At 40.6% G+C, this 24,159-nt stretch overlaps 1 protein-coding gene across 1 annotated transcript; it reads left to right on the forward strand.

The window, feature by feature from the left end:
* The first annotated feature begins 10,789 nt into the window (after positions 1 to 10,789).
* psmb3 (proteasome 20S subunit beta 3) lies at positions 10,790 to 23,808 on the forward strand. Its single transcript, XM_067968780.1, has 6 exons — positions 10,790 to 10,915; positions 14,161 to 14,345; positions 17,114 to 17,221; positions 20,081 to 20,258; positions 21,452 to 21,546; positions 22,319 to 23,808. Exons 1-6 carry the CDS (start codon positions 10,913 to 10,915, stop codon positions 22,365 to 22,367), a joined length of 618 nt encoding a protein of 205 aa, XP_067824881.1. The 5' UTR covers positions 10,790 to 10,912; the 3' UTR covers positions 22,368 to 23,808.
* Positions 23,809 to 24,159: the final 351 nt, after the last annotated feature.

Consider the following 24,159-nt stretch of genomic DNA (forward strand, 5'->3'; position numbering starts at 1 on the left):
TAAAATATTATGAATATGTTAGGTCTCCTAAATACTTTGGGTCTGTGCAAAAATATACGTACTCACTTCAAATAACAATCAATCCAATAAATTTTATATTGCAAATAAAGCATGATTCTTTTGCACACTGCGAGGAAAACTATATCAGGAGGTTGAAACGGGATATATTTCTCTACAAAACTGTTGTTGCACTTCAAAGTAATTCATTGTGTGAAACGCTTTGAGGTGTTTGTCAGACGCGATAAAACGCTGCGTCAGTGCAAGTATTTTATATGAGTTACAACAAATTAAAAGAAAGATTTGAGTGTTCTCAGTGACTGTAGTTTTTCCCAGATGAATCTCCCTTATTGTCCAAGTTTGATAAACTTGTTTCAGTTTCCACCAACATTATAATGTCTGTGTAGCAATACAATTAGAGATCTCAGTCCAGTTCAGGGAAGCCATGATGTGGAGATGCCGGTGATGGACTGGGGTTGACAAATGTAAAGAATCTTACAACACCAGGTTATAGTCCAACAATTTTTTCAAATAAAATTGTTGGACTATAACCTGGTGTTGTAAGATTCTTTACAGTTCAGGGAAGTTTAACAATACGAAAACTTCTCGCTTTCACTATTACACCAGATCATTGGCTAATTCATATGCTTGATACAATAATATGGAAAGGAAAGGGGGGGGAGAATGACATAAAGGAAAGAAAGGGGAGACGGTCAGGTAGAAAAAGAGAAAGGAAGATAAAGAGAAAATACATTGTCATATTAAATCACATTCTTTATCAGTTTAGATACGAATCATTTATAATAAAGTCACTGGGGATGGAGAAAAAAATCTTCTTTCCCTTTGAAAGCAATTGAATTGTGTTGATAACTTAGATTCTTAGAGTGGTTTACCGCAGTTGAGATTAACTTGGTTTGTAATTTTGGTTGATTCATTGCAATGGACAAAAGAACAATAAATAGCTGTACAATTTTCTGGAACATTTGGCGTGGTACCAACCCAATTATACAAATAATGTAATTTAAGTCAGTCAGTAAGGGCTGCACAATATAGTTTGTTTTTATTCTATTATTATTTCTCCTTAACAATCATTTGAATTTGGAATACTGTATGGTGAACTGTGAAATCCTTAATTTATCCAACGGTACATTACCCCCCCACCCTTGTTTTAAAGGTAGTGTTGAACGTTTTATCCCGAGGTGCTGAAACTACAGCAGTTTATATTTATGTAAGCAGTCTGCAATGGTTGAATACTGGGGATTTTAAAAAATAGTTTGTATAGTTCCGATGTACACGTCAAACATTTCAACTTGTAATAGGATATCATATTTACACTGAAATAAGGCTATTTTCACCAAAATAATGATATATTGCGAACAGAGTTAACGCCATCCTCAGTTCATAAAGGAACAGTTGGAATGATCAATTATCAGTTAACTGAGCCAGTGCAAAAACATTGATCAAAAGTTTACTGCCTTATTTGTGGATGGGAATTGGTAGTTTGTGCGCGAGCACGCGCCTATGTGTGAGATAGTTAGATAGGTAGATGGATAGATCAATCAAGAAAGATAGTCAGAAAACGACAGATATACAGAGAAAGGGTAACAAACACAGATAGAGACAGACAGAGATAAATAGAGAGACAAAGATAGAGAAAGAGAAACAGACGGACAGACATAGAGAGACTGATAGACAGGGAGGTAGAGAGCAAGATAGCCAATTTCAGAGAAACAAAGACAGAGGCAGAGACATATAGAGTGAGACAGAGAGAGAGGGGGCAAGCAGATAGAGTCAGGGACAGATAGACAGATAGAGAAACAGAGAGAAAGTGAGAGACGGATACAGATATGGTGAGAGACAGGGAGAGGGAAAGACAGAGGCAGAGATGGGCTATTGGTTTTCTGCACACAACTGCTGTTTACTTTGGATAATACCACAATTTAATGTTTACAGAGGATTCTGTGATTTCGTTTCATCCTGGGCTATGATGTCCATCGATCTGTTTCTCTGGTTAAGGATAATGAGATTTAACCCCATTTGACATCTTCTGTCTTCCTTCTGCTTGCCATATTCTTTCTGTCCTTTTTCTCTGTGTCTTCTGATCAACGCGTTAAAGGTACTAATGTAGTTAATGCACACAGATAACAGGGGTTCGTGCAGCAATATCACCATAGACATAGTCACAAAAAATGAACAAGGGATATGCATTCAAATTCCAGTATATAAATATCAAGCATATATCCGTAACTATATGCGGTTTCTTTTTAGATTTTATGATCAAGTTCACATACAATAACAATAGCCACATGCTTATTAAACACAAAGGTTTATATTTGTATCTTTGAATATATAAATGTTTGTGAATGTGTGTGCGCGCCCTGGTTGTGGGGGTGATACATCGCTTTCACTAATGTGACACCGCCTCTTGTCCTTCCTCCCTCTCCCGTTTCTTTGTTTCATTCAGCCATTATCTCCACGCCATCTATCTCTGTCTCGCATGTTTTCCACTCTCTCCATCAATCTCGGTCCCCCTCACCCCTTTGGTGAGGTGCCTGGTGAAACGGGTGGGAGGGGAGGAGGGAAGGGGGGGGGGTCGCATTTACCAGCGCGCGAGGAAACCTCAAGGACAAATTGACAATAAGATTGAAATTCCTTCCCCGGAATTGACAGCATACGTTCTGGGGAATCGATCTATTGATTAGTAATGACTAGCTTTCTCATCGCAGGTTTAAGTGGGGGGGAAATAAATGGAAATATAACGCCTTTAAGTAAAATACACATTAGTGCATAAATTACTTAAATTATTCGATTATAACATGATGCCAATATTACTTTGCTACAAGCATATTCATTTCAGTAATTTTTAAGGTTATTGCCAATCATAAATTATAATTGTCAATTTAATTCATGCAGATTGTAAGAGATTGTGTGATAACGTATCAGCATAATAAGCGAAAGTCTAGTCTCTTGTTCACAGAAGGAATGGGTCACCTCCCGGCTTATGATGAAATGAACTGGATCTCTAATGACACGTGCTGGTTATTTTGACTCTGTCTGAATCCATATTATGTCCATTCCCTGCACGGCTGAACAATAAGGACAGCGCCGATCGATATATCCTCTGCTATTAAATAGGCGGCAGAAGGGAACATATGTCACCGTGGGAAACGCTGGCAGCCTGCGAACAAAAGAACACTATTCCAGGCAGGAAAGACGCGGTTACCTGGCAACAGACGGTCGCCCAGTCTTCTCCAAAGCTGGAGTGCTCTCTGCTGGTTGGGAAAAGAATCAATAGAATCAAAGCGGCCCACGTTTTAACCTCACATCAGACCAGTGAACATCCAGTGTACCAGCGAGTCAAATCCGGGAGTGAGGTGCTGATGGGGACCAGCTCATCACCGACTGCTTTTACACTATTAAAAGAACACAGAAGTCTAACAGCAAATAAAACAAGCGATCCTAAATGGAAGGAAATTCATGGGTCAGAGAACTTGGTTTTATACGTGGATATTCAAGTTTGTGACAATATTACAGAAATTATTTTGTTTCAGTATTTCGCTGTATATTTTTTTAATGATAAATTTTTGCTTCAAGTCTCATGCTTAAGATTCAGCAGCCTCACTGCCCCTCTCCCCCACCCACCAGAATAAAATCAATGCACACAATGATGTCATCCTACCCTAACTGCAGTGCAGAGAGGACAAGCAGCGGCGATTCGCAGGTGGTGTGACAAAAGGCGAATGTTACAGGTTGGATTCCCGGACAGCACAGCCCTGCGTAGTTCCATGTGTTGGTAAACTGTTGAAGGCTGCGTTTTATATTAGGATATCGTTCTCCTTGAATCGTTTGAGAGGATTGGCTCGACTTTCTTTTTTTTGTGCTAAGATTTATGTAGTGTGTTTTTTTTCCTCATTGCATTCATCCTGAATGCACGAGGTGAATGTCACTTCATTAAAGTCTCTTTTATTTTCCCACCCTTTTATTAGACCCACCCTCTCAGCTTCCGTTTTCTATTTTCTGTTGGCTTCGTGCGATGTCCCATAATGCTTCCCCTGTTGATCCTGATTGGTTCCAAATCCTTCACCGGCAGAGTGAATCTTACCGTATTTTAACGAGAAATGCCAACAGTTCACATCTCCCCTGACGTTTCTTCTTCAGTGTCCGACTCAGTTGTCTATTTAATTTGCTATTAAAACATTCACCTTAGGTCCATATATTCGTGCACATGCATCGTTGTTATAGTGTGGACTACAGGGCAATGTTCTGCACATAAATTACTTAAGAAGTAGAGGATTTGACTGACTTTGCTCCCTAAAGTGATTACGCTGTTGATTATTATGTCGCCTAAACTGTGTTTCTCCCATCTTTTCTGTTGAAAGATTGGAACGGATCAGTTAGCTGCAGATTACTGCGTTTGGCCTTAGTTAGATTTGATAAACACACAGTTTATGAGGTTTGAGATTCACGGGTTTTTCAGCAATCGAACGGAGATGAAGAATTTGTAAACTAACATAAAAGATGCGAAGAAGGAAGTAGGGAACAAATTGGAAAAAGGAAGAGCTTGAGAGTGAAAGGAACGAAAGAACATATTTGTTGGTGTTCGCTGAGCTCAATCAATGCTGTGCTAGAAAATAGTCAGTATCGTTTTGCCTTCTACGTGTCAGTTTTTACTCGACATTGGACTTAGCTTAAAACTGTCAAAAATAATTCATTGTTTTTACAGTAAACGTTCCTTACACTTTCAACATCAAAGAAAGGCGAAGTGTGCATTAAAATTATTTTATTTCACAAAATTAACCTGAAGTAGTTTAAATACCATGGCAACTCAAAATAGATCACGTAAAAGAACATGAAGGGTAGCCTTGGTGAATGTTTGCATTAAAAGGTTATCCAGAATGAGTTATTTAAATATGCCGCATGTTACAGTAAAACACCATACATATCCCGGTCTTTGTCGTGAACGCACGGAGACTGCAAAAGTCTGTAAGTTTTGACAGATTATGGTGTAAATGAGACTGTAAAACCTCATATCTCCCTTGTATATGAGCATTAATGACTAGTTCTATTGATATCGATATAAACCACGCTGTTGGGCCTCGGGTGACACAGGGAGCTACAGAGACTGGGCAGCCCTTTGTGGGAATATCACGATTTCAGACGCGCTTTTATGTTTACGTAAATCGTCGTGTTGGTGCTTTTGAGGATTAAAGAAAATAGATCTGTAGCCATATTTCAGTCGGAACATCTGAATGGAAGATGCTCTACGGGCAGGAGTGGGCATTGGAGTTTATACCACGGGCAGAAACACGTCGTGTCGTATCAGCCGAGAAGCCACTAATGTGCTGTGGAGGTTTGGTCGTCACGGGTCCGACCACGTCACATAATTCCAAATAGGAAGGTAGCGAAATTTAAAGATTGTTGAAACAATGAGTTGTTTTATGATGTCAGTGGAAAACTATAGTGACCGTGACAGCACAATGAATGAGCAAGTAAATTACAGGGCGTCTGTTCTTCTCCCTCTGCTATCACACCTGTGTTTGAGAATTGTTTCCTCAGTGCTTGTGGTAAGAGAGTACGTGGCAGAGAGCCGCTTAGGAAAATGCGTCTAGTCTGCCTGGCTACAGCATTTAAACAACCATGACTGGTACTGGTACGTCATGCTTTGCATCGTACTCTCAGGGCCTGCAAATGGATTTTCTTTGGTGTGGCGGTAGCACACAAACACTTTCCTTTATGTATGGTTCACGCGGACACTTTTCAGATCAACTTTAATGAAAACCAGAAAATTCCAGCCTCCCAAAGAGCCTGGGGACACAGAGGTCGTAATGAACAGCACTGCACAAATTTGCGGCTTAAACTCCAACCAAAGACCCTGGATATATGTCAGTGCTTTAATATGCAATTCAAGCTATAAAATATACAACTTGGTGCATACAGTAAAATGTTCCACATACAGTACATACACATATATTTTGTACATAGCCTGTGCATCTTTAGGAAAGCTAGTTATTCTTGTGAGATTTTGCGTTTGGATTATGCATTGACAAATAATAAATAAATACATGTATATTGTTATCTGAGATAGGCTGATTAGAATAATAAAATATTTAATAATTATACAGAATCGCACCTACGCGTTAGCATTTTATGTTATATTGGAGTAATCACGTCACTGTGTTATGCTAGTTAAACTAATAACGAAGGTTTGTAAATCATATAAAGATTTTTTTTTAAATAAAATCTGCAAGGTTTCCTAAATTGGTCAGGGAATTCAAATTACTGATAGATTAGAAGTCGCCATGGGCAGCAAATAAGCCTTTAATAATCTGGTCTAAAACACTAATGTTTCATACAAATAGACTCTTATCACCGTGTTCTATTTGCGAGATGTGCTGTAACGTCATGCAGTAAAATGTTGATCTCTTTTTATTCTGTATGTTCAGTAAACCCATTGCTGTTTCCTACCAATCCTGTGAAAAGCAATGACTGGTCTAAACGACGCCTGGTCCTGATCATTAAATTAAGAGACCAGGGTGACCCCACACTTTTTCACAAGGCGTTTAAATAATGTGCCAACCAACGTCATGAGTGGGTTGGAGCTACTTTACATAATTATGAATCAGTTGGCATTATTCCAATTGTTTACTGTGGAGCTGTTAACCTAATATTTGGGGCGGTTTCATTTTTCTTATTATAAATACTGCATGTTATATCCTTCCAGGCGTTCAATTCTGAGACGGAATGATCTGGTTGAGAATTCCAGGGTGTACCATTTCCTTCACTCGCCTGTTTCTTTTTTTAATCTCTTCCCCACTGGGCAATTGGCAAGGCTGCCATTTCAATGGCAACTTTACCATTAATTTAAGGTTGGTTTTAGCAGCAAGGGCAGTCTTGTGTTAGGGTCGGAGTTAGCAGAAGGAACAGCCTTGCGTTAAGGACCGGAATTAACAGACAGGGCAGTCTTACGGTGAGGCCGGTTTAGCACAAAGGACAATTTTCTGTTGCGGCTGGTGTTAGCACGAAAGGGTCCTGTTTTGGGGTTAGGATTAGCAGAAACTGAATCTTTGTCTTGGGGTTATAGTTGACCGAAACAATAGCCTTATCTGGAAACACACGGCTGCCATTGTCAATAGACCCTGTCTTTTTTATTGATGTATGAAAATACGCTCCGAGCCTGCAGCCTCTAAATGCCCGCAGCAGTTTCTGACCTTTCCGCCTCCGCTGATATACAAAATCATTTGACAAATACTATGATCCTCAGCTCCCATTTTGATTTGTGGGATTTGAGGACACTGGCACATAAACAGTGAATGTAATTCCCCTCTACTGTATTGTCCTACACACACAACTTTGCAGCATGTGTAAATCATACACACTGGGGATTTCCAAATTTGATTTATGTCGCTTGGTAGATAGCGCAGGAGTAAAGAAATATCTGTACAGGAAGTGCACTCAAAAGCAACATTTGGAATCAAAATACCCGGTCAAGAAATTCCCGTTATTTTGGATATTTTATGGACAGATTGTCTGTGGGTTCGCAGTTTTCAGCAAAAAGTACTTTTCTGTGGAGTTCTTGAAACTAATGTGGAATTCACCGGCCTTGTAAATCGATCCATCGATCCCTTAAAACAAATTAATAGTAAGGATATAACAAGCCCCGTATTGGACCAAAAAATATTGCATGCCTCTGGTAGTCTGACTGTCATAGGGATCAGGAATTTTCAATCTTCTGTGGTTTATCGACCCACGGTAAAATCAGGTTAAAACGTTGTGCAAATTTTCCATAGAAGTAGAAAATATCTTAATTATCTGCGCGCACGGCTGTCCTTTTGAAATGTAGCCGGCGCATATCTTGTTGATATTTTAACGCAGCGTTCAACGTGACATCTAATGTCCAACATCTTGCGATAGCATTTGTAAAGAAACACGATCAAAATGAACTCTTATTGGAATAGCGGCAATAAAAACTAAATGTAACATTTCAAGGCGATAATAAATGTCCGCTCCATCAGATATCTAAGTACACAACACATTGTGTGTGCGGTACAGATTAGCCTTAACGTTACGTTCAAAAACATAAAGGAAGTTAAAGATCCATTCTAAAAATTGACTTTTATTTTTATAACAACTGCATGATACACTTTTTAAAACAACAACTATCTTTTGTTTAGCGTTTAGGTGTTTAATGGTAAACTAGAAAACTCAGTTTGTTAGAAAATCTGCTTACATCAGATTTTTGATGAGCGGGAATTCTGCCCCTGACATAATGATATTTACAGTTTATTAGAGGAACACAACAAACACTTGAGTCACAATCAGTGTCTGAACGTCCTTTTATCAAGATTGGATGGGAGAACCCCAGCTATCATTTTAATCAGTTCAACAATAGGTTGGTAAAGCCACAAATTATAAAATGTTACCAAAATTATCATGGACCACACAAACTGCATTGAATAATATCGTAGTTTCGTCTGGATTCCATTGTATAATAACTTTCAGTACAGTATGGAACAATTGAGAGTATAGGCAAAAGTGGCATTTCGACACTATGGCAGAATGTGTTACTCAGTAAGGTTCCAGTTTCTACAAATTCTGCTCCCAAAGCAAACTACAGCTTTCACGAATCTTAACCCCGAAAATTAGACTTCAGGTTTGGCTGGAGGCAAATTACATTCCCTGCTAACCTTAATAACGAGGACTGACGCTAAAACTGCGGCCATGCCAATGCCCACTTCCTTCCAAAAGATGTTCCAGTGTGTAGGCCCAGGGCTATCGCCTGGGCTTGAAATCATTTTGATCTCCTGATCCCACTTCTATTTCTCTGGGGGCATCGTTCCCATCCCTCACTCTACTCACTAGAAACATTTTGTTCCATATATTGTGTTGCTTGTTTTTGCCCCTTAGTATTAGACCTCATGGACATACACCTTTGGAGATTGTTTGCAGGAATTTAGGATCATTATGTGTCCTGCCAGGTAAAATACGTCCAAATCTCTTCCATTTCCTCCATCTTCTCGAATGAATGCCATTCTTTGCCAAAGTTAAAGCATCACTTGATACTCATAGAATCATAGACTTTTAGATAAGTCTGTTTCTAAGTTAACAATGGGTTGTTTTATGTCAGCATTAGCTTATCAAATTAAAGGGAAAAGCTTTCTTTAGAGTCTATTTTCGCCCATATGGGTTTTGAATTATATCTATTCATTCTGCATATACACACATATATCATTTACATTGGGGTAGAGTCTAGATAAGCACGTATCAGGTCCAAGGGCAGATTCCAGCGTGCAATTCCACTTGCCTACAACATTTAGAAGTATGAATTTCCAATCAAACTGATAATGTAGTTACCAAGAGTCAACTAGATTTTATTACAATGACTGATTAAATCGTATTAGGCGTGATTTATGGTGATTACGTTATTAACTATAACATTATTGTATATTGCGAATAAGACAATTTGATTTTTGAACCGGTATAAGATGACTATAAAATTATATTGAACATCAATAGCGCAAGAATCAAGGATTACGCTTAACGTAGTCCGAGGTTATAATTTTTCCCCTGCATTGCTGGAACAAATGATTTCAAATTTGCTACGTTTGGCCACATTCTTCCAGTATATTTAAATCTCATTATTCACCACAAACTTTGTTGTTGGAGAGCTAATCAGCATATATATTGGGAGCTTGCAATTGTCCTTTTCTGGGGTATCGTTCTCCCACCGAAATTAAGAGTTAGATGTGTGATTTATCGACCTACCACAAACAATTGATTTTTTTTACAAGATGTGTTTCTCCCAGTCTTAAAGAAACGCATGCATTCTTTAAATATTACTAAGATCGTTACAGTCGGCGGGAGGGATGCCTCTCCGAAAGGTAGTGAGCTTTTCTTTGTTGTTTAAAATGCTCTGCAGCAATCACAAAGACGGGTTCAACTGTAAATATAGCCGATGTCCCATTATTTACAATATGATTAGTGTATATATCTGTGTACCATAAACACACCGCGTTTGGTATATTACAACAAAAGAACCAATGAGTACGGTCCTTTTGAATCATTGCTTATCTATCATAAATATGAAATATATTTTAAAAAATGATTCGATTCACCTGATCTGCAAAAATAAATTTCTCGTAGAAGCTTGGATCTAGACGGTTTCTGCAGTGTCATTATTTCTACATACATTGCTTTATTCCTCTAAATTAACGGGGGTGTGGGAGGTTGGTTGGGTAGGAATGTATCTAGGTTTCCTCTGTTGTCTACATCAGACGTAGGAAATCCTTCCCATAATATAATTTTTGGATGTGGAATTGGTGCAGCTAAGTCTCTCTGTGCTAGCCACATTTTTTTTCTGTTAGAATTAATGTGCTTGACAGAAAAATGTGGCCCCAAAAATCCTTAAATTATTTCTGCCCATGTGATTTTGTGGAAATTTTATTTTAATTTTTAAAAAAAAAACTTTAAGTGGAACACTCTGTCTAATTGTTTTGTTTTCTCTCTCTCCCAAGTCACAGCATCAATAATGCTTCAAACAGACTCCTCTCTTTGTCCTCCTTCCTCTTCCAGCTGAAGTCCTCCACTATCCCGGCATGCCTCGCCGCCGCCCGCACGCAGTGACTCTTCACTTTTTTTTCCCCTCCCCCCCAACCACCTTGTGCGCGTTCAACCTAACCTTTGGCTGCATTAACGGACGTGGCGGAAGACCAATCAGAAAGCTGGATTGGCGGCGGCCGCCGGGCGACGAGCCAATGGCAGAGGCCGGTGGGCGGGACCGCGTGGCGCGTCAAGTTAGTGTGAGCGAGCGAGCGGGCGGGCGGCAGCGGCTGGAGGAGGTGGTTTTTATTTTTTGTGAGGAAGTTATAAAAAGATTAAAATTCACCGTGTTTGGGGGTCCGATTGATAACGGCACAGAATGGTGAGTAACAGAAGGAAATAAATACTCAAATGAAATAACATTTTTCACTGATCCACTGCTGGGTTGTTCAATTTGCTGCACATTGGAGTCAGCTAGGCCTGGTTAATGTGGCCTCTACTTTCCAAAGGCTCATTTCAAGTTTCATTTTAAACCTTAAGAGGTTTCAGTTCATTTTATTACAACTATTATTTGTCTTTCTTTACCCAAGGTTGTGTCACTGGCTCCTTTTTTCCAGGAATTAAACCCCTCAGAGATGGTTACGGTTTTAGGGTCTTTTTCAGTAACATTTAATACTTGATCTCGTTTTTTTTTCCCTTCTGCACAATCATTAAGTTTGTTTTAGCTTCGCAGTCATGATTGGTTTTAGTTTAAGATGCACTGCTTCAGGATTTTAAGGCCGTGATGTCGCTGTTCAGTTATTTACCCCAACGTATGCAGTTAGTTGATTTAAATTCTGACTGAATTTTACAGACTAAATCTCAGTGATAAATCTCCTATTATTTTGTCTTTCTCACCATCTTAATGATGTTTTTTTATTTTCCCAGATTTGTGCAAATTTGTACTTCATAGAGATGTACTTTAATGAGCCCCATCTCCAACCTCCTTTTCCTCTCCGAAGTCCTTGTTGTCGCTTCTTAAATCTCTGCTCATCTTTCCTGCAACCCCATGTTTGAATCTCTCCAACCGGGTTCCGGTCCTGCCACAGTGCTGAAATGGCCTTTATTAAAGTCACAAATGACATTCTATGTGATTGTGATGATGGTGAACTAACCCTCCTCATCCTTCTCGACTTGTCTGCAGCCTTTGACAGGGTTGACCACACCGTCCTCCTCCAGTGCCTCTCCTCTGACGTCCAGCTGGGTGGGACTGCCCTTGCCTTGTTCCCTTCTCATCTATCCAGTCACAGCCAGAGAATCACCTGCAATGGCTTCTCTTCCAGCTCCTGGTGTCCCCCAAGTATCTAACTTTGGCCCCCTCCTATTTCTCATCTACATGCTGCCCCTCTCAGTGACTTCATCTGAAAACACAATGTCTGATTTCACATGTATGCTGATGCCACTCAAATCTACCTCACCACCATCTCTCTCTGTCCTTCCACTGTCTCTGATTTGTCATACTGTTTGTCTGACATCCAGTACTGGATGAGCAGAAATTTCCTCCTACTAAATATTGGGAAGTCCGAAGCCATTGTTCTCAGTCCCCACCACAAACTCCATTCCCTAGCCAACAACTCCATCCCTCTCCCTGGTCTCTGTCTGAGGCTGAACCAGACCGTTCACAACCTTGGCGTCCTCTCTGACCCTGAGATGAGCTTCCGACCACTTCCGATCCGCTCCATCACCAAGACCGCCTACTTCCACCTCCATAGCATCACCCGTCTCCGCCTCTGCCTCATCTCGTCTTTTGCTGAAACCCTCATCCATGCCTTTGTTACCTTTAGACTTGACTATTCCAATACTCTCCTGGCCAGCATCCCATCTTCCACCCTCCATAAACTTGAGCTCATCCAAAACTCTGCTGCCTGCATCCTAACTTGCACCAAGTTCCGTTCACCCATCATCCCTGTGCTCGCTGTCCTACATTGGCTGCTGGTCTGGGAATGCCTCGATTTTAAAATTCTCATCCTTGTTTTCAAATCCCTCCATGGCCTCGTCCCTCCCTATCTCTGTGACCTCCTCCAGCCCTACAACCCTCCGAGATCTCTACGCTCCTCCAATTCTGGCCTCTTGCGCAACCCTGATTTTAATCGCTCCACCATTGGCGGCCGTGCCATCAGCTGCCTGGGCCCTAAGCTCTGAAATTCCCTCTCCTTTTAAGACACTCCTTAAAACCTACCTCTTTGACCAAGCTTTTGCTCACCTGTCCTAATATCTCCTTATGTGGCTCAGTGTCAAATTTTGTTTGCTAATGCCCCTGTGAAGCATCTTGGGAAGTTTTACTTTATCAAAGGTGCTATATAAATGCAGGTTGTTGTTTTACTTCATAAATATTTCTGTAATGCAGTGAAATAAAGGAAACCCACCATCATTGCTGGTGAAATTAGATGCTGTGATCACAGTTTGATATTAAATTACCCATAAAAACATAAGCTGCATTTATATTATTGAAGAATAACTCCAGTTTCAATGTGTTTCACTGCAGTAATTAATCCATTGAGCTTAATTCTTATGGGTTATGAAACGTCAGTCCCTTGAATTCTTTGTAATCTGCTATTGGCATGGTCTTCAACTCAGCAATCACAATTTTACTGTGGAAATGTCCTGTGCAATAAATCATTTGGCTCTTAATTAAAACAGAAAATGCCGCGGAAGCTGAGCTTCTCCAGCATTTTCTGTTTTTATTTCAGATTCCCAGCATCCGCAGTATTTTGCTTTTGATTTGGCTCTTAATATTTGACTTTTCTATGGGGTTTGAGCTTCCCTTGTATCAATCTCACTGAAGTTTAATTTCTGAAATTTGGCAACTCTGTAAAGAACTCACGAACCAGTTTTACAATGTTTAAATTGGCTTATTCATGGATAATTGTAATTCATTGTTTCTGCAATTCAACTGCATTGTGAAAGAAGCAGAATTGAGAGTATTGTCCATAGCCTTTTTAATGGAGTTGGTGTAACAAGCTGCTGCTTCATGAAAGGAATATCTCAAACAGAACATAGGGAAAATTGCAATGTGCTTTAATGTTGTGCCTATAAGGTTCTTGGTTGAGACTTCAAATGCATAAGTTTAAATTGTTACAACCACTGCCGGTGACTGACCTATAACCACTGGTACTAATTCTAGTGTCAAACAGCTTAAAACTCTCTCTGAGGATACAGGCAAAATCTGTAATTGTTCTGCTGGGTGATTTTCACAGTTCAGGTGGACATAGTATGAAAATTTCACACACCCATCATGGCATCTTATTGACAATCTAGTAGCAGCCCTGGTCATAATAACAGAATGGTTAAAAAAATTCTCATGCCACACTGGTGATCTGAGGCAGGTTTCATCTTGCTTGGTAAAATTTTAGAAGTATTTTGTCAGGGAGTGTAGTGCATAAAAATGCCTCTGGTGGATTTTACAGAATTTCAGCCGTAATGACTCAAAAACGTAATAATGTTCAGGGAAACGCTTAAAATAAAAATGGAGTTGCTTTTTTTTTCCCCCTCAATCATTATCCAGAATTATATTGAGATGTATTTAGTCATAAAATGCTGCAGAAATTTCTAACTTGTGCTTTTCTTCCTCCTCCCCCACCCCCCCAGTCACACATGTCATATAATGGCGGGGCTGTCATGGCCATGAGGGGTAAGGATTGTGTGGCAATAGCGGCTGACAGGAGGTTTGGGATCCAGGCACAGATGGTGACGACTGATTTCCAGAAAATCTTTCCAATGGGCGAGAGGTTATACATTGGACTGGCTGGTCTCGGCACTGATGTACAGACCGTGTAAGTATAATGATCGAGGTTGGGTTAGTTTGATCTCTGTTAAGGGATAAGATTTCCTCAGCTAGATAGTAATGTAGGATTTAAAGTGTCCAGTTCAGGCCTGCCCTGGATTGTTCATTTTGATAACGACAGCATGCAAATGAGCCATATAGATTGGAAAGTCCCAGGTTTTGTTCCCAGTGCTGATTTTAGCTGAGGCAACAACAGGGCCATGACAGTTGGCTTGAATGGCCCTGAGCAACAAGGGACCGTCTCTCAATTGCTATCCGGTGAATCGTCCTGGAATGTATGTGTCCGTGTGGAAGTCCGGTGAAGTGATGCTCTATATGTAAAAAGAACCTGGTTGCACTCGCTATCTAGTCTCACCTACAAAGAATGGCTTCTTGGGCAAGGTGCTGAAGGGCTGCTGATGCCCAGGAAGCTCCCAGCAAAAGTTAGTACCTTTTGAGCGGAGGAGAAAATTGAGGGCGGGGCGGGTGGAGAGAACTTTAAGATCTCTCTAATTTAGGAGACAGGATTTCCTGAGTGATGTAAGGATTAAACCAGCTCACAGTCTGTTGGCACTTACTCATGTGCTGTACTGAACAGTTCTCTATCCACACAGCCATGTACTTCAGAAGGAAAAGGCTCTTTGCCACAGCAGTTGCACTTTTGGGTACCTGAACATACAGTGCAGCAGTAAACTTTAAAAAAAATAAAAAAATAAGCGCAGCCCTTCTGATGTCTCAGTTGGTTTCTCCGGTGACTAGCCAGAAGATCGCAGGTTCAATTCTGTTTGTGCTGAGTTAGCAGACAGGGTGACAGTTGGGTCTCAGCGGCCATACATTAAGGAGAGGAAAATCGACCAAGGTTCCTGCTCCTAATAGCAGACTAGCATCACATCTTGGAAGTGCACACGTGTGGACTTTAGATGAGGACAGGATCAGGTTCGACTGTGGGTACCCTCTCTTCCCTAGCCAGCGATGCAGTAGCAAGCAGGCACTCACTTTCAAAGCTTGCATGTGAAGAATGCACTCTTGGGTGAGGCACCAGAGGGTGACTGGCACCTGTGGAACCATGCCCCAGCATGGTATGGTAGAGTAGATCATGCCACTGGACTAGTAATCCAGAGAACGTGAGTTGAAATCCCACCATGGCAGTTTGAGAATTTGGGTTCGGTTTAAACCAAAACAGGAAATAAAAAGCTTGTACTAGTAAAAGTGACCATGAAGTTGTCAGATTGTCGTAAAAACCCAGCTGGTTCACTAATGCCGTTTAGGAAAGGAAACCTGCTGTCCTTACCTGGTCTCGTCTGTATGTGACTCCAGTTCCACACCTACCTGGTTGACTCTTAACTGTCCTCTGAAGTGGTCTAGAAAGTTACTCAGTTGTATCAAACTGCTCAGCGGTTCAAGAAGACGCCTACCACCACCTTCTCAGGACAACCAGGGAAGTGCAATAAATACCGGCCTTGCCAACAACGCCCACATCCCAAGAACAAATTTTTTTTTTTAAAAAGGGGTCAGCACCTGGAGGAGGGGAGGCGAGGGGAGAACATTTTTTTAAAATGGTTGCATAAAAGCCGATCTAACATACTGTGGAGATGTATCACTGCAAAATATCTTTGGAGTCACAGTAACAAAAGTGAGCAGCCAAATCAGCATTTAAATTAGGATTTTGCATTGGGTGTGACACTACTTCAAAGAAATCGCCTCAAACCACTTCAGCTTCACAGGAGGTGCACTGTAACTGGAATCGGTGCAAGGACATCTTAAAGTTTAAGGAGCACCTGGGTGGTCTGTTTCGCTACGCTTAAACTGTTGTTATTAGTGCAGAGGCAACAGGACAGTCGGGTGTTTAAGGTTAAGAATTTCGCTGGCATTGAGAGCTCTGCTTTTTTCCAATTTGAGAGCAATAGTGAATGGGCAGTGTAGCATGGTACTGTCAGCATGGTACTGTTTTACCAGGGTAAAACAGGTGCAGTATAACTGTATCATCAGCTAACTGGTGCAGGGACATGATATTGAAGTGAAATGAACTACATTTACCAGGGGCATTTAGAATTTGGCATCTATTATTTACAGGATTTTAGACATCAAAAAATGTTTTTTATTTGGGTGCATTTTATACTTAATTTCAGTTACTATACTAAATTTTTTGCATCTGAACTAAATCATCACTTAATGAAGTGTTTCTTTCCCAAAATTCTCTTCAAGGTATTTTGTTCTTAAAAGATCACAGGATTGTCTACTGCATCAGTCCTGTATATGTTTTTTTTAACTACAACAACTTGCATTTATATTGCCCCTTTAATGTAGGGAAATGTCCCAAGGCGCTTCACAGAAGCGTAATTAGACAAAAATGGACATCGAGCTAAAGGAGGAGATATTAGCAGAGGCAGCATCCTTCTGGTTACAACGCTGTACTTTTATGGAAATATCGAAACTGGGTTGCGATATTTTGGGTCTCCTTTCATCCAGAGAATCTCTGTGGGTGACGGGACCAGTTGTAGTGCACCAATTATTTCAGTGGGAGCTGCAATTTTGGACCATGGTTGGAGGTTGATCGAGTCTCCCAACAGGCATGCTGTGTAGAATTGAGTCTGCACAAGGCCTGGTTAGCTCCATTTCCCCTCATTATAGTCTTTTGCATTTCAGATTAACCCACCAGATGCCACACTGGCTAATGAACGCTTTTCTTACTGCCCAGTAATGTGAATAAAGTACTGTCGTCCTTTGTGAGTTTAAGTAGTTCACCACTTTTAATGCTTCTCCCATTTTATCTTCTAGTTCACAGCGTCTCAAATTCAGGTTGAACCTGTATGAATTAAAAGAAGGCAGACAGATCAAACCAAAAACCTTTATGAGCATGGTTTCAAATCTCCTCTACGAGCGACGGTAGGTTAAATACTCCAATCTGCAGTGGAATGTTTGGAGTTATGCAGCGTGGTATTGTCTGATTCTCAAATGTGAAATTGCGATCGCTAAATTACACACGCAAACACATTTTACAGTTTGAATTTATCATTCCTTTAATGGGCTGCTGGTGCCAAAACATTCCGCTCCTGGCATAAAATGTACAGGCTCCTCAGAAACTTAGCGGGAGTGAGATTTTGACAGAAAAGGAGCGATCGCACCCTGAAAATGGTGGGGTGCGATTCACCACCTGATTCCCGCTGAGGGTGTGGCTGGGCTATATTGCCAAAGTGTCTACCACTGGGTGCCCACAAGCGCTCGCCAGAGTCGGGCGGTAGCCCCTTTCAATAGGCAAATCAGGGTCCTACGACATACACAGGACCCCAATTGCCAATTTAGGACTTAACTGGGCGGGCCGTGCGCACTCTGCACAGTTACAACTGCTTGGCAGTTGTGTCTCCTTTGAAGTGTCTGGGATGTTTCTTTTATTAAAGGTGCTGTGTAATTGCAAGCAGTTGCTTTTTCTGCAATGATAGCACTGCTTTCCTTTGAATATTTGTAAACAATTTTACAACACCAAGTTATAGTCCAGCAATTTTGTTTTAAATTCACAAGCTTTCGGAGGCTTCCTCCTTCGTCAGGTGAACGATGTGAAAAAAAATTCCTTTGAATAGCTGACTCTATCTTTGGTAAGTTAGGTTAGCGGTTCCCCTGAGAGTGTATCAATATTTCCAGAAGGTCTCAAGAAAAGTTTGAAAACCACTGCAGTAAATTTTCAATTCTATTTGTTACATGAAAAATATTTAAACTAATCAAAACAGATTACACTCAGATAGACAAAGAAGTGACAAATGACTTAGTGCCTTGCTAAAAATGGGGGTGGGGTCGTCAGCTGATTTTCCCCTCCATATCTCAGGGATACAGAGATTAATTCTGCCCAACTGCTGCTCTGAATGAGATCAGCTACCAGCACAGACCAGGGACTTTACTAGTCCTAATGGGTCAGCTGCTCTGGGTCATGGAGGAATAAAACTGGAATTTGTTAGTTCAGTGAGAGAGTGTGCAATTGTATGTATTTATAGGTAAGTGTAAGCGTATATTTAGCGGGCAAGACAGGAGTAGGCTGTAAAACAATTCAGATACTATTCTGTAAGTAACAAAACTAAATGGAGTTCCTATAGGCCAATGGCTAGAATTCCCTTTAGTTAGTTTACGCCAGAACATCATGGTCTTTGAACTTATAAGACACCAAAGAAAGGTATTGAGTTTTGCAGTGTCAGTCAACCAGTTTGGCTGCAGGCAAGAATCCACTGAGAAATCACCAGAAAATCTTCCCATCTGATGATTTCCAGCATCACGGTTATATAATAATGCATCCTGCTCCACATGGAGCCAAACAATAACTGTGTACCAGTAATTTTGTTTTAAAGTCAGCATTTGCTGTTTGTTCCTATGATTTTTTTTCTTCTTAAATCTCTGATGCTGTACTTGAACTAACTAGTAGGAGGTGTTCAAGGGAGTCACAGTTGACTAATCCTTTCACACTTTTGGGGATCTCTGCTTGTGGGAAGTAACTTTTCATGTAGAGAATAACTGCAGGCTACCTTTCCCTAACAGCACAGCTGAAATTGGGACTTTGCCCAGTTTGGAAGGAAACAGCAGGTGCTAAACCATATCTCACTACCCTGTAGCACTTGGTACACCCATGCCTAGCAAGACATCAAAGTCTCTTGGGTTTAGGGATGCAGTGATTGAATCTGTTAAACTAGTTACATCATCTGACATCACTTGCTTATGGTCATGCCACATTTGCATTACTGTGTTTAATTCTGCTCACAATGACACACTCTGGAGAAAGTGCAGGAAAGAGAAATGAGACTGATCCCATGTGTAAACGGGAGGAGCTGCGAGGAAAGATTAGAGAAGCTCCAGTCTAGAAATTGAAGGAATCTTACAACACCAGGTTATAGTCCAACAAATTTATTTTAAAATCACAAGCTTTCGGAGATTATCTCCTTCGTCAGATGAATGAATGAAAAGGTTCTCAAATCGCATATCTTATACTATGTTGGGACAGCATCACACCAATCAAAAGGTGTCGTTATTCAAACAGGCCAGTCACGGAGAACAGCACGTCCCAGTACACTAGATATACATTGTGTCTATTACACAGGCAGGCAGAAAGAAACTCAAAATGGCAGAGAGAGAGAGAGAATTTTAAATTTTTTTTTTAAATTTTAAGAAATTGAGACTAGGAGCAGAGGCGAGATTCTCATTGAGGTATATAAAATATTAAATGATATAAATAGAGAAGGCAAACCCAGAATATTTACTTCAAATTAGTTCAGGGAAGTGAGACCCAAAGATATCAATTTTAAATTGGTAAAATGTAAATTTAAAATAGAAACATTAGGAAGAACATATTTTCTCATTGTGACAAATGTTTGCAGGGATCTGCCAGGCAGAATATTAAAGACAAAAGTATTAATGAAGCTGAATGCTTTAATGGGAGAGTTGACGTCTGGAGAGTCAACTGACTATATACTAGTGAAAGAAATATTGTTTTTGGATAAACCTTGAATTTACAATTGTTACTGGACAAACGTTTGTGTTTGTATGACATTCCTATGTCTGCTATTTTAATGCAGGCATTAACCTATTTATTTTAGCGCCATGACTAAAATAGAGGAAGATCACATGAACACTCCTATCACCAGGGTCATTTCTAGGCTATAGCACCTCTCCAGGTTCTCAGCGTCTCGCACAACGAATTACTTTTGTAATACAAGTGACTTTTGTGCTGTAGGTTTATGTTCTTGTAATTACTTTCACCATTTGCAGATTTGGCCCATACTACGTTGAACCAGTGATTGCAGGACTTGATCCAAAAACATTTCAACCATTTATTTGTTCGCTTGACTTAATTGGCTGCCCAATGGAGACTGAAGATTTTGTGGTCAGCGGAACGTGCTCAGAACAAATGTATGGCATGTGTGAGTCCCTGTGGGAGCCAGACATGGTGAGCGTTTCCTTCCAGCCCTGCCCTATGGCTTTTGGCACATTTATCTGTTGATTACTTTGGGTAAATACAAATTATGCTGGTTTCATTCACTCCTAAAAAGCAAATTTTCTATTTTTTTGGTCTCTATGACCTGCACCTGCTGGCATATCTTTTCGAGTGACCAAGAAGGATCCAATTCTAAAAATAACAGCAGTGTTGAATTATCTTCAATTGCAGTGGTATTGTTTCCTGTGTGCTGTTGTCTTTATTCTGCCTTTCTGGGAAGGATTAATTGAAAACAAGCCTTCAAGATTAAATGGGGCATCCTGTAATAACAGGTGTCTTGAATTTAGCACAAAAATTACAGATAGAGGGCTGAGCTGGCGCTAGACTTCCCTTGTAGCAACTGTTGAGTGTGTGTACTAGAATCTCTTTTTTGCATTTGCTGTCCCCCATCCCTCCCCAAATGTTTTCTGCTGTGTTGAAGGACATGATTTACACTGACACTGGCACTGGTAGTTCTCCAGTACCTCACCCAAGTGGCCATTCCTGTGTGAGCCTAGACAGTGGGTGATGAGATTGCTCCACCTGCCCCCACACACACCCCCAGGAGCATGGAGGCAATACTGGCACCTGTAATGGTTGCAGATCAGTTAATTCAGTACAGACCAGGGATCAAGCCTGGGACTTTCCTGATCTGTATGGCTTAGTGTCACACTAGATAGGGTCTTTAACCAACTGAACCAGCAGACAGATTTGGGCTTTTTATATGTATCTAAATAACGAGAGCTGCTAATTCAGTGTTTTGTTATACAAGACTGCAAGTTATACTATGAAAATCCTCTCCACTCCCCAGCTGGAAAACTTTGGGTGTTTTCAGGGTATGGCTGGGACCATCTGCTTAACTTTATCATGAGGTCCAACAGATCCCAAGTACTTTTTCAATACACTATTTGCTGCTACATTGGAGTTCTATTCCAGGCAGTGTCAAGCCCCGAGTGGTGTGAGATGGCCTTCCTGGGGGATCGCACACCACTGCATTCTAGGGTCAGACTGGGAGCTGACTTGGTAATTATACTGTTCCTTTGCACCAACTTTGCAGTCAGCCAAAAGTGGGCGTATAACTGCACCATTGAGGAAAGGAAGATTTGCATTTATATAGCACCTTTCACATCCTATGCTAAAATACTAAATGAATGTTTTAATTTCAGGAACCAGGTGATCTGTTTGAAACCATTTCTCAGGCCATGCTGAATGCAGTGGATAGAGATGCTGTATCTGGTATGGGCGTCATTGTTCACATCGTGTAAGTTTGGAGCATTTTTTACACTAGGCTGAGTTTCACTCTTTCTGGTCGCGCACTCCGTGTGTGCTATTTTAATCCTGTCATAAAATAAGCAGGTTAATGACCGTTAAAGTAGCAGAGAAAGGAACTTTCAGAGTATGATAAGCCATGTGCTACCAGAGGCAGCCCCTGGGTTGCTAGAAGTTGTGTTTTTCTCTAAAACCTTCAAAATAAACACATTTGACTCGACAGATGATACAGGGTATGTTTTATATCCTGTGAGTGGACAGGGTTGATAACACGCTCATGACTTTGCCAATTTCAAAATGGGATAGATTTGTATCTTGCTTTGCACTATTATTGCCGATGAGATCCATAATTTTAATTTGAAATAGGAAGTAGATTGCAGACTGGGTAAAACTGGTCCTTCACAATACCATCTCTTGATTATGACACTATCTCTTGTCAAACACAAAAAACAAAATTCAGGGAGGTGTTATCACATGCGGTCCATGTTCAGTTCATAGTCCATGAGCTCAGAGCTGTTCAGCCCAGGGAGATGGTTGTTTCCTTTGACCTGCCAGCCGTTTCGGGAGTTGAACTTGCTGCAATCTGGCAGACTGCTTAAGCAACAAGTTCTACAACTGCTGCAGACAGGACTGTATTATTGGCAAAGCATTTACTTAAGAGGAACGAGCAAGTGGGAAATGGTTTGAAGTTATAATGCAAGTGGAGGCAACTGCAGCATGGAGTGTTAATCCCATTTCCTAATATTTGTTTTCTTCTTTTGCAGTGAAAAGGACAAGATTACCACCAGAACATTAAAGGCTCGCATGGATTAAAAACAAAACCTCTTCAGCAAACTTTGCAATACAACTTTTTTTTTTAAGTGTAGTTTTTTTTTCTGTTCTGGCATGCCTAAAGTCTAGGTGAGGTGTCAGTCGAAACCAGATAACTTGAATGGAATAACTTTAGTATTCTATTTGGTGGTCACCGCACATTCTGTTTATAATAGAATCATAGAAGTTACAACATGGAAACAGGCCCTTCGGCCCAACATGTCCATGTCGCCCAGTTTATACCACTAAGCTAGTCCCAATTGCCTGCACTTGGCCCATATCCCTCTATACCCATCTTACCCATGTAACTGTCCAAATGCTTTTTAAAAGACAAAATTGTACCCGCCTCTACTACTGCCTCTAGCAGCTCGTTCCAGACACTCACCACCCTTTGAGTGAAAAAATTGCCCCTCTGGACTCTTTTGTATCTCTCCCCTCTCACCTTAAATCTATGTCCCCTCGTTATAGACTCCCCTACCTTTGGGAAAAGATTTTGACTATCTACGTTATCTATGCCCCTCATTATTTTATAGACTTCTATAAGATCACCCCTTAACCTCCTACTCTCCAGGGAAAAAAGTCCCAGTCTATCTAACCTCTCCCTATAAGTCAAACCATCAAGTCCCGGTATAAGACGTGTAATTTTAAAAAACAATAAACTAGCTATATAACGAGGAACATCTTAAGCACAGAATACTTCGCTATTCATCTTACCTACTGTGTGAGTATGGTCTGTCGTAAGAATGCAGGTTGATTTATTTTAAAAGGCAAATATGATTTTTTTTGAAGTGGGTGGGGTGGAAGGGAAGAAGAATTTAAGTTCAAAGCAGACCCCCACAGCTCTGCTGACACCCAGTCAGAGTTGCAGGATTCACATGTGGATCCATAATATCCTATCACGGCTGCATCAATCTGAGGGCTCCATTCTACTGACAGTTACCGGGTCGGTGTAAAGCAGCGTTTTCTGCATGTCAGGAAAATGGCAGCGATACGCTGGGGTTGGGTCCAGAGCAGGCTCTGGAGTGCAATCCCTTCCCATCCTCCTCAAGGACACCGTCTTGCAGTGCATTGGCAGTCTGTTACTGCAGAGTCTTTAACATTTTGGGGAAAAAGGACACTTCTAAGACTCTCAAAATATTTAATATTTTTCAATGTCGAGCTCTCATTTTGACATCCAGGCTGTGTCAATTTTTTTTAATGACCGTGCTTCGGCTCAGACTGATAGCACAGTAGAACCTCGGCTTCAGGATCTTGTAGCCTATGCTATTGACATAGTACCAGTGGCCAAACACTTCCATGCAAGAGGTGCCACCTGGTTCTTTGAACTTGAGGAAACCTCCCCAAAAACACAGGTGTGCCTCTTTGTTGCATCTGTACTCTCCCATTAACGAATATTCAGATGATTGTAGAGTTTGTTTTTATTTCAATAAAACAAAGTTCTGGGCTGGAGTGTATAATTCTTTTAGCACAAGGGGCACCTGTAGCAATATCATCTCTCCATGAAACAAGATAGTGCATTGCACAGAGTGTTGGCAGTGCACATGTTGCTAACAAGTGTGTTAGTTCAATTAGAAGACATCAAAAACATGTAAAATACAATTACAGGGCAACATCAATATAAAGCCTATGAAGTTATCTTCATTTTTAAAAAATGGGTAAAAGATGCGGTTTCATTGTTAAAATCCTTAGCATGATTTAAAAAAAAATACATGAGCACTATCATTTAGGAAACAGTGATTCCAAATATTAAATACATATATAATTGTTCATTTATATTATAGTGCTGTTAATATTA

Source organism: Heptranchias perlo, chromosome 30, assembly GCF_035084215.1.
Source record: "Heptranchias perlo isolate sHepPer1 chromosome 30, sHepPer1.hap1, whole genome shotgun sequence".
NCBI classification, from domain to species: Eukaryota; Metazoa; Chordata; class Chondrichthyes; order Hexanchiformes; family Hexanchidae; genus Heptranchias; species Heptranchias perlo.